The 11,846-nt window shown below is 42.9% G+C and overlaps 1 protein-coding gene across 1 annotated transcript in view; it reads right to left on the reverse strand.

Moving 5' to 3' along the window:
• Positions 1–1,791, reverse strand: part of FBXL7 (F-box and leucine rich repeat protein 7) — a 440,078-nt gene extending 438,287 nt beyond the window's left edge. The window contains exon 1 of the mRNA XM_055245789.2: positions 1,257–1,791. Within this exon, the coding sequence (XP_055101764.1) occupies positions 1,257–1,293 (37 nt within the window). The 5' untranslated portion in view covers positions 1,294–1,791. The remainder of the gene's footprint in view (positions 1–1,256) is intronic.
• Positions 1,792–11,846: the final 10,055 nt, after the last annotated feature.

Raw genomic sequence — 11,846 nt, forward strand, 5'->3', positions numbered from 1 at the left:
CTAAAAAGGCAGCCTTTAACTTTAAAAAAAATTTTCAAAAAAAAAACACTCAAATCACTGCCTAAGACAAGGAAATACACACACACACACACACACACACACACATACACACGCACAAATGGAAGTCAAAACATGATGATCTGGAAAAAAGAACGACTTAAACAAAAGGTTCTTGTGGATATGGTTTTTGTAGGGTCGATTTCTGCTGTAATTTCACAAAACTGCTGAGAAACGAGGAGAGACACCCACATTCTGTGGCCACAGCTCAAAGTTTCGAACAGGGTGATAAGAGTTTCCTCCAGGCCACAGGCTGAATAGCTAGCCTGCATTCCTACCAGTCTGCAAGCGCTGGCCCCTCCTTTGTAACCAACTGTCCTCTGGGGGCGGGCTGTAAAACTGACCCAGTCTCTTCTACTCCTCTTCAGCCAAGACCACTAGACACAAACCTTCTTAACTTTTGAACTGCAGAAAAATGCCTTTGCCTTATGCGTATCAGGGGCTAGCTGTTAATTGGGATACAACGCTAAGATTTTATGCAGAGTGGGAGGAGGTAGGAGAGAGGAGGGAGAAGCCAACCCAGACATCCATCATCCTTTTAGGAGTAGGTGGAGTTTAAAGTTTCCCCAACTTCCAAGTTCTCACTTGACAGGCAATATTTCTGTGCAATTTCCAGCCCCACGTAACAGATGGTCCTTTGCCCGTCTCCAGCCCCGAGAGAGCCCAGACAAAGCCCCCAGCCATTCCACGCCTCGCAGGACTGATAGGTGCTTAGTTTCATGAAGCTGTCAGAGCAGGGGCAGCGAGCAAAGAATGGAAACTTAACTTCTCCTTTCAGAAGTTTTTCTGCTACAGTAGAGTCCAGGGGGCTGGAGCACAAAGGCCCGGGAAAGTTTTCACTGAGTTATTTTTCAAAAACGTCTTCCGCCATCTGCCAAACCATCATCTCCTAAACCCCAGATGCCCAGTGAAGGAAGGTTGAGGCACATGTGCTCAGAAACAGCAGAGATGCAACTTGAGCCTTCCCAAAGACAAAGTGGGAAGCTGCTTAAAGAGACCCCCACGGCGGAAAAGCATCCTCGGGGCGCCTGACCTACTCATTGGTCACTCACTGCCAAAGGCGAAGGTGGTGACCCAGACAGGGTGCCAAATGGGGTGCGTCACGGCCGCGGGCGAGAACCTCCCTTCCCAGCCCGGAGGGCGAGGGAAAGGGGAGGAGGGACGCGATCCGGGAGTCTGAGGACGGGCGGCCCACTCACCCTCACTGCCGTACTGTTTGCCATTGTTCGCGCCCATCCTGTAGCCGTCATGCCCGCCGTCTCCCGGGACACTCCATAGCTGCGGCGCACCTCCTGCACGCTCGGCCCGAGGAAAGCCCGCCCGACGGTACCGTTAGCTGCACATCCTCCCCCACGCTCCGGGGCCGACCTCCGGCCTGGGGAGGTCCCCGCACTCCAGTGGGAGGGGGTGCTGGGTCCCCTCCTGGCACCCCGGGTGGCTCCAGGCGGGGCCGGGCACAGCCGCAGCACTTAGAATCCGCGCTGGGGGCCGGCAGGCGCAGCGCCGCGCACAGCCCGCGCCCCGGGGCCGCCGAGAGGCTCGCCGCGCCGCCGCCGCCGGGTCCCCATCCGCCCGCCCCGATTCCCTCCGGTGGGCGCTGAGCCGGGCGGGCCGCTGGGCTCCGCGGCTCGGCCGCCTCCTTCGGCTGCCCCTGCGCGCCCGCGGCTTCCCCGGGGAGGGCGCGGCGGCCACTTGTTGCGGGTGCCCGGAGCCAGCGAACACTGACGGCCCGGCGCAGCTCGCCCGCGGGCCGGACTTTTGTTAGCGCCAGGCGCCTCCTCTCGCTGCCCAGCGTCAATCACAGCTGGAGCCCCGGGGAGGAAGGCCGGCCCGGAGATGCGCGGCCTTTTAAAGGGGCAGCGCGCCTTTTCGAGGCTCCGGCTCCTGGCCCCAGCCTGGGCACCGGCTCTGCGCGCCACGCGCGAACCCTTCGGAGCGAAGCAACGTCCTGCTGGCTCTGTTTTACTGTTGTTCTTTTACAGGCTTGGCCCCCAGTCTATAAGATGAACTTCCAGGCGTCGTTTGGAATCCTTTGGGTTTGTCTGCAAGTACAGCCTATTTTAAGTGCGTGGGCATTTAAAATAAACACGCATCCGTGTCTGATTCTGACACCTTTCAGGTGTATGCGTTGGCATTCTCCTGTGACTTCCCTGTTTGGAGACTGGGGCGGAGAATGGAGGAGAGAGGGAGGGAAAACTTGGGGCGACTTAGCAGGGAATCGGTCCTAGGAGAGCCAGACTTTCCCTGCCCCGCCCCGGTGAAGGAGGTTTCCTGGCTCAGAATGTTTAGCAGCTTCAGAGCCAGGAAATGTATTTTCTCCTTGTTTCTGTGATTTTTTTTTTCTTGTGGTTGGTGTTATCCTTTGTTTAAAACATTATAACGTCTTTTGGAAATTTATTTGGCACTTCTAGAGCTTTAAAAAGGCCCTTTGGTGTTCCCTGCATTAAACAGAAAAAGGAAATTCTCCTTAATGTTTTATTCCCTTTTCATGTAAATACCTAGAATTTTATAACATTACATCCTAATAAAGAGCAGGGCACTCACCGTGCAAATTTCTTTGTAGTGAGGCAAGCATACAGCAGTTTTTCCTTATAGATGTTAGATGTTGCAAATTAAATTAAATGCGTATATTGATGCATACATACATAAATATGCGTGTATAGAGATATACATAATGGATATATGCATATGATGCGTGAATACAGAACCAGGCGTTTTGTAATTACGTATTTCTTAAAAGGCTTGTGACCACATGCAGAAATTGTTAGTGATTTAACTTCTAATAGGTTCTATTTGGGTAATTTCCTTTATTTGCTACAATTTTCCTTCGTAACAATGGGATAAAACGTCATGTTTCAAGATTTTTAAATCTAGATGTCATGTCTTGAAAGAAAAAATAATAATGTTTTCAAGAATAGGATCAAATGTTTTGTATTGTGCTGCTGTTTCCACTGTCCCGGTCCAAAGAGATGAAAGACCATATTTTAATTCATCTTTTAATATCTAGAATCCAGCACAGTGGCCAGTAATATGTGCTTCCTACATGTCTGTCGAATTATATCTAAAACCTGTGTCATAGGCCCTAAAGAACTAGGTAGAGATATCAAAAATTTGGAAGAGTGAGTTATCTCAGATTCTACCTGAAAGCATAAATCCAATCGAGAAAGGAGCTGACATGTACTTTATCTTCATGCAAAAGCGAATTTCTGCTCACCTGGTCTGTATTAGTTTTCTGTAGCTTATAACAGAATTCCTGAAACTGGGTAATTTACAAAGAAAAGAAATTTTTTTTTTTTGGAGGCTGAAAGATCCGAGCTCAAGGGGCACATCTGGTGGGAGCCTTCCTGCTGGTGGAGGCAGCACGTGGGGCACCACACAGTGAGGTGGCTGAGCGTGCTAGCTCAGGTCTCTCTTCCTCTTCTTCTAAAGCCACCAGCCCCACTCCGGTGATAACCCGTAAATCCATTAACCCATTAATCCATTAATCCATGAATGGATTCATACATTCTGGAGGCAGAGCCCTCATGACCCAATCCCCTCTTAAAGGTCCCACCTCTCAAAATTGCCACATTGGGGATTAAATCTCAACATGAGTTTTGGAGCAGACAAATATTCAAAGTATAGCATGGTCTTTGTGATTCTTCTGTCACCATGCAGGGAACTTACCCTGGATCTGATCATTTTGGAGGCATATTTGAAAATAAACTGGGTGTAAAGTAGTAGAAAAGGAAGCTGTTCTTGAAGTTTGATGTACAGTTGACAATTTGCTTTTTTTATGCTATTATTTCCCTGAGGGTCTCAGTCTCTCCCTTGCAATTTACAAATCGGAAAATGAACAGCAGAAACTGAGGCTTGAAGAGTTAAATGTCTGGAGTCACCCAGATGGTAAGTGCCAGATTGATTCAGTTTCTCAGTTTCTCTCCTCCCCACGCCACTGCCTCTCTGGACCTGGCCATTATTCAACTGGGAGTCACTGTCCTCCCTTTTTGATTGGGTCTCGTTTCAGAGTCTTTAATATCAAATTAAAGCCAACAGTGAAAAGTAAATTATGATGACCAGCTACATGTATCTTTCTTGAAATTAAATTCTGTAAATGTTCTTCAAAGCTTTATTGCCTACTCTAATGGGAAATGGAGATAACCCATTTTATGAAATTCCAGCTTAAAACAAAATAGAAAAAATACCTGATTTTTAAACATCCTTCTGATCATAGAAGTTGATAAAAATGCATGTTGTCCTATTCACTATAAGAGCCACACACAATTAAGCAAAACAAAAAGAAAAGCACTCTTCCAGCTACAAATACAGGCCTATTAATGTTTATATATTTTAATTTTCAAAATTAAGATATTGTACCAATGTCTTAACCCAAAATTCCAAGCTTTTTACCTAGCTTCCAAACCTAATTCCCAACTTTCAATACAGTATGGCAATCTCCTTGAGACAAGGGTGGTATGTTTTTCACCAGTGTGTTCCCAATACCTAGCACAGCTGCTAACACAAAGTACTCACTCAGTAAACACTAGCAGAACGAGTGAATGTTGAACAAAGAGATGATGTGACTTGAATGTTATTCTACCTTCTCTGTCATTGCCTTTTTAAAGAGGCCACAATCACTACAAGGATTTTTTTTAAATAAACATTCAAAATTACCTAAACTGAATAAGAATATACTAGGTATCTCATGTTTTTTTCCACCCAGGACCTTTTCCTGTAAGGAAGTCTGGTAACACCAGCTCCTGTACTTTGGGAAACTGTTTCATACAAATTTCAACCATGGGCTTCCTGTGAAAGCTTGTCAATCATGGTAATGGTGGTAAACTTCCTGTACCGGTAAGGGCCAGGCTGACTCAGTCCAACACCCACCCCCACCTGGCTATAAGGACAGAAGCAAGTGCTTCTCTGCTTCCCTGCTAGAGGGTGTCGGGGAGACCTGGTGGAGAGTCAGGAGTTTCACCATCACTCAAGGGTAGCAGTGTCATCCCCACCGCACTGTCAGTGGAGACCACGTGGGAAGTTGGAACTCTCACAGTGGACATCTAGCAGTAAGGAGGAACCCCCTCAGGTCAGGGAACAACAGCGATCAAGGGGGATTCTGGGGTTCTACCTCCACCTGGCAATTACAAGGTGACCTCCCTCCTTTCATTGGCAGAGCAGTATCAGAAAAAGATAGTTAAAAGCTTTCAATAAGATCCAGAGTCTACTAACATGATATGAAAGTGTCCAGGTTTGAATTAAAAATCACACATTATACCAAGAACCAGGAATATTTCAAATTAAATAAAAAAAGTTAATAAATGGCAACACCAAGATGACAGAGATGTTAGAATTATCTGGCAAGGATTTTGCAGCAGCTATGAAAAATATTTCAAGCATGGTACAAACATTTATTCTATGAGTAAATTACACACATGCTTATAAAAAATGAAAAAACAGAAAGCTTCAGCAAAGAAATAGAAGATATGAACAACAACCAAATGGGCACTTCAGAGCTGAAAAATAGAACTGAAATAAAATGCTCAGTGAATGGGCTGAATACCAGAATGGAAGAGAAACAGGAACAAATCATTGAATTGGAGGATAAATCAATAGATATTATCCATCTGAACAAGGAGAAAATAGACTGAAAAACATGAATAGAGCCTCAGGGACATGTGGAACTATAATAAAAGATCTAACATTCGTGTCACCAGAATTTCAGAAAGAGAGAAGAAAGAGGGAAGAGCTGAAATGTACTTGAAGAAATACCGGCTAACAACTTCCCAAATTCTTAAAATAAGAAAATTATAAAAGTAGAGAAAGATTAGTGATTCTCAGGGGTTAATTTGGAGGCTAGAGGAAAATGGACGTTGTTATAAAAGGGCCACATGAGATGTCTTTGTGGTGATGGAAATGTTCGTATCTTGACATTATCAATGTCAATCTCCTGGTCCGGATGTTGCACTACAGTTTTGCAAGATGTTACCATTGGAGGAAACTGGGTAACTGCATTATTTCTTACAAGTGCATGTGAAATCTACAATTCTCAAAACATAAAGTTTCTTTTGAAGAAAGAAACTTCTTTCTCTCCATCAGAACTATTTCTACATATTATTTTTCTGCTATTATTTGCTGTACCTCCCGTTTGCACTTCACACACATACATTCACCTGGGAGAACAAACGTCTTCAGGAGAACTGATTTCTTAGCGTACAGTCTATCTACATTCAGGTCTGTTGAGCACTGCATGATTTAGGCAAAGTAGTCAGCCAAAAATGGTGCCTATTCAAAACCTTGAGCCTTGAGCTACCAGAATTTCATACTCCATTGATGAAAGGAACTGGCCATTTGCTAAATAGCTCCCATTTACTTTGCAATGTGTGAACCTGATACAGGAAAAAAAAAAAAAAAAAAAAAGGAGAGAGAGAGAAACATAAAGGTAGAAATGTCTAAGTTTCAATTGATAGTCACATTTTCATTTCTATTTTTTGGTGACTAACTCAGTGGCCTTTATGCTACTTTAATAAATATGTCAACACTCTGAGTAATAGGAATGTGTTTTCTTCCAGTAGTATTTTTTTAGGAATATTGATTTCAAAAGCCAGCTTGATTTATAGCACATAAGGCCCCCATTTTCTCTGGGAGTGGAGCTGTCAGGTTCAAGTTAATGTTCTGCGCCTGGCTCTGGTGACAGACAGGCTGTCAGAGCGCATTAATAAAGCCGTAATCCCAGGAGCCAATCAGGGCGCCTATTCTCTTCTTCTGGTCCCCTTGGCTGCCAGACGCACGCAGGAGCACATCATTAACCACAAGCTTCCTTGGGGATACTGTAGACAAAATAAACTCTCCCGTGAAACACATCTTGGGAAACATTCAAAGCTGGAATCCGTGGTTTAACAAAAGTACAAAAAAAATTTAAGAAGAAATATTAGTTTGTAAAAGGAAAAAATGAACCAGACCATTGTATGATAAGAGCTTCTGCTTTTAGCTTCTTCACATTTATTTTGACTTTCTTCTCTCTTGAGTTGTCTTCAAAAATCTGAATCACCTGCTTATCTTTGGTTATTTTTATATTTCAGAATATGGTTAATTTGCATATTATGTTACTGCAATTAAAGTGGAAAATAGCAACCCAGTTGTAGAGTTGTGTTTAAATGCATGCATGTTATCATCTAAAAGAAGAAATACTGTTTTTAATCAACACAGATTTATTATCAAAATATAAAGTTGAATTCTGGGCAAAATTAATATTTATAGCAAACAAAAAATAAAGGTATAAATTATATCCCGCATACCAAACACTGATTCTGTATATTATTAATTAATATGTAAGAATAAAGAAGAATAAAAAACACAGTCTGATTTTATTTTATTATCACCTCTTTGCTGTTTTGAATTAAGCACTTTGCATGTCTCATTTGATGCTCATAACTTTATCAGGCAGCACTTCTAGACTCCGTTTTATGGATGAGGATATCAAAGCTCAGAGAAGTTGAGTAAATTCCATAATGATGCACAGCAAGATTGGAAGCAGGTCTGTTTGTAAGCTTCCGATATTTCTCACTACTTTCTATCACCAATATCATGCCTTCACATGCTACCCTGGTTTTGGACCAAACCCAGCTTTCAGTGGAGAGTGTATGTATTTAATAGAGAGTGAAACATCTTTTGACATCTGTGAAATTGAACTAGATTTCAAAACAAATATTTATTATGCAGCATAAATCTTTATTATTGTCATAATGAATGGCTAGATATTTAATGTAAACATTTTAATAAGTATAACACAAATAGATAATGTAGTAGAATGGGTACATATGTAAGTATATAAGCATGTGCAGTGCTTACAGCACAGCAAATGTGAGATAGATGATAAATTAGATACATAGATGGTAGATAGCAAACGTGAGACAGATGATTAGATAGATAGCAAACGTGAGATAGACAGATAGACAGAAAGAAAGGACATATAGCCAAGTTTTTTGAAATTTTATCTCCTCACCAAGGTTCCTTCCAAGCTCTGGGGAAAAAGTAGCCGTTTGCTCTACTTGTAAATATTGCAGTAGCCATACATTTTCCAAACAGTTGCACATCGGCCGTAACTCTACATTTAACACATCATTCCACATCTTTTTATCATCCCTCCTTTATCAGGCAATTATCCTTTATCAGAGAATAAACCACCCAATATCCCATAATAGCCCAAATCAGCATCGCAAAATTTGTGTACTTAGCTCAGAGCGTGATAGCATGTATTCAGAGTCGTAGTATGCTTAACTATCTGGATTCTTAGAACATAGCAAATTAGAAGCAAGGCATTAGGAGTATCGCTCGAGATATCTGAGAAGCTATAAGAAGTTCCTGCTGGTTGCCTAATAGGGAGAGGGATGAGAAAAATCTCTACAAAGATGATGGAAAATCTGCATAAACATAAACAAGAAACAAATGAGTCTGGGGTGATGTAAGCATGGGTTATTGCCTGTAATAGTCTGTTCTCACACTGCTATAAAGAAATACCTGAGACTGGGTAATTTATAAAGAAATGAGGTTTAATTGGCTCCTAGTTCCACAAGCTGTACAGGAAGCATGGCTGGGGAGGCCTCAGGAAACTTACAATCATGGCAGAAGGTGAAGGGGAAGCAGGAACAGCTTCACATGGTCAGAGCAGAAGGAAGAGGGGGTTGCGGCGGAGGTGCCACATGCTTTTAAGTGAACAGATTTCATGAGAACTCTATCATGAGAACAGCACTAGGGGGATGGCGATAAGCCATTAGAAACCACCCCCATGATTCAATCACCTCCCACCAGGCCCCAGCTCCAGCATTGGGGATTACATTTTGACATGTGATTTGGGTGTGGACACAGATCCAAACCATATCATTGGCTTAGTTGAAGTAAAGTCAACTCCTGTAACAAAAAACACTCCAAATTTTAGTGACCTGGCTTCACACAATAGAAATTTATTCCTGGCTCATAAAATAGTCCAAACACATGCTATTAGTTCGTTAGAGATTATTATCCTCAAAGTAATTCAGGGATCCAGGCTTCTTTTTTTTTTTTTTTTTTGAGACGGAGTCTCGCTCTGTCACCCAGGCTGGAGTGCAGTGGCGCAATCTCGGCTCACTGCAAGCTCCGCCTCCCAGGTTCACGCCATTCTCCTGCCTCAGCCTCTCCGAGTAGCTGGGACTACAGGCGCCCGCCACCACGCCCGGCTAATTTTTTCTATTTTTAGTAGAGACGGGGTTTCACCGTGGTCTTGATCTCCTGACCTCGTGATCCGCCCGCCTCAGCCTCCCAGAGTGCTAGGATTACAAGAGTGAGCCACCGCGCCCGGCCCAGCTTCTTAAAATATATACCTCCACCAACCATAACATCATTCACACACGGTAGCAGAAGGCACAAAACATTAATGGGATGGTCACACCATATAACATCTGCTCACATTCCACTGGTGAGAACAAATTCAGTGGCCGCATCTGGATGCAAAGGAGTCTCAGAAATGTAGTCTCTGGCTAGTTGGCTATCTTCCAGTCATGACTCCACACCAGGACAAAAGCCAGTGGATCTCATCACTGGTACTTACAGATCACCTGCATATGGTGAAGCCTGGTGCAGTACACACATCAGAATGCGTTTGTCTGTTCAACACTCTTTCAAGCCCTAAAGATACAGCAGTGAATAAAGTAGATGCAGCCCCTCCTCTCACGGAGATAGAATCATCATAAGTAGAAACAGACAATAAGTAGGTTCATATACAAATAAATAGTTTCAGGTAGTGACAAAAGCTAGGAAGAAAATAAATCAAGATAATGGTGTACAGGAGCTGAGTTTCCTGGCAGTGGCTACGTTAGCTGAGATGATCAGAGAATGTATTTCTGTGGATATGAAATTTGTGCTGAGACTTGAACAATGAAGAGAATATAGCTAAGTGGAACTTTGGGGGGCACAATATTCCAGAGAAAAGAAAATACAAAGTTCCTGAGACTAGAATGAGCTAGGCATATTCCAAGGCAAGAAAGGGGACCAAGGTATCAGTCAGCTACTGCTATAATGTTATGTAATAGATTGTCCCACAACTCAGTGACTTAAGATACAAGCAATTGTACTTCTTTTTGTATTTGCTCACAATTCTGTAGATCACTTGGCGCCGCTTTAATTCAGGCTTATGGATGATCTGTGCTTGGCCTAGAATTCAGGTTAGGTTTCCCCCACAAGTCCTTCTGGAGCCCAGGCCAAGGGGGATAATGCTCCCTACAGCATGACCTTCCATGGCTGGCCTTAGAGCTAACAGAGGCCAAGCCAACCCTCATAAGCACATTTGAAAATTCCACAAGCATCACAAACAAAATAAAGACACATGGCCAAATGCAAATCCAATGGAGGAGGGAGATGCTTGGCCCACTTTTGTGCATTGCAAGGTCACATGACAGAAGGAGGAAGTGAAAAATTAAGAAACATATTCTAATTCACTGTAGCCAGCATGTCCAGAATGTTGTGAATAAATGGAAACTTTACAGATTTGTGTAAGAAGGAGCAATGGCCAGATTATACAGTGTTTTGTGAGAATGAAAAAATTCATTCTGAATTTTATTGTAATTACAATACAAAATAGGGAGATTTTTAGTAGGGAAGTTATTTGATCTGGTTGATATTTTTAAAAGATCAGCAAGATTTAGTGTGGAGAATGGGGAGACTCTTGGAAAGCCAGAGACCTGCTAAGAAATCTCCATGCTAGTAGAATATGTGAACGAAGTTTGACTCCAATTAACACAATAATAGCAGTAGACAAGTAAAACATGATCAGATTAAAGATGCATTTGGGGGGTAGAATAAACAAAACTCACCTGGTTGTGTTGTAGGAGAAAAGAGGAAAATCAGACAAGTGTGGTGGCTCAAGCCTATAATCTCAGCACTGGGGAGGCTTGAGGCCAGCCTGGACAACATAGCAAGACCCCATCTTAGCAAAAACTTTAAAAAATGAGCCTGGCATGGTGGCATGCGCCCGTAGTCCCAGCCACTCTGGAGGTTGAGGCAAGTCACTTGAGCCCAGAAAGTTGAGGCTGCAGTGAGCTATGATCACACCTCTGCCCTCCAGCCTGGGCAAAAGAGTAAGACCTTGTCTCTTAAAAAAAAAAAAAGAAAAGAAAAGTGGAAAATCTAAGATTATGTTTAGGTTTTTTTGCTTGAGCGAAGGGTAGAAATTAGCTGGGAAGATGAAGGAGAAGCACTGTAGGGTTGTTGTCTGGAAGGGATTTTTGTGTCCAAACTCTGTTTGGGACTGCTAACATTGAGAGAGCCATCAGATACAAAATGGAGCTGTTTAGTCAGCAGTTGAGTTGATGATTTGGGTATCAAGAGGGAATGTTGCTAGCTGTATTGATTTGAGAGTCTTCAGCTCAAAGGCCGTATTTAATGGTATGGCCCAAGATAAGAGAAATTAGAAATGAAATGTAGATATTATAGAAAGATAAGGACAGACCCCAATAAGTGTCAGCATTTAGCCATCTCACAGAGGAGAGGGAACTGGCAAAGGAGATTGAGAAGGAGCAATGGGCAGCTAATAAGGTGTGAAAAAACACAGACGAATGGAATTTTAGAAAAGACAAGAGGAAAATGCTTCAGGAAGAAAGAAGCAGCCCAGTGTGTCAAATGCTACCAACTGTTCAAGTTCAATGAGTAGACCATGGGTTTGGCAGCAGGTGTGAATGGTGAGCTGCTAGGAGACCCATCATAAGCCATTTCAGTGTAGTAGTGTGGACAAGACTGGAGTGCATTGAGGAGAAAGAGACAGGTTTGTGTTGTTTTTTGCT

The sequence above is a fragment of the Symphalangus syndactylus genome, chromosome 16 (genome assembly GCF_028878055.3).
Source record: "Symphalangus syndactylus isolate Jambi chromosome 16, NHGRI_mSymSyn1-v2.1_pri, whole genome shotgun sequence".
NCBI classification, from domain to species: Eukaryota; Metazoa; Chordata; class Mammalia; order Primates; family Hylobatidae; genus Symphalangus; species Symphalangus syndactylus.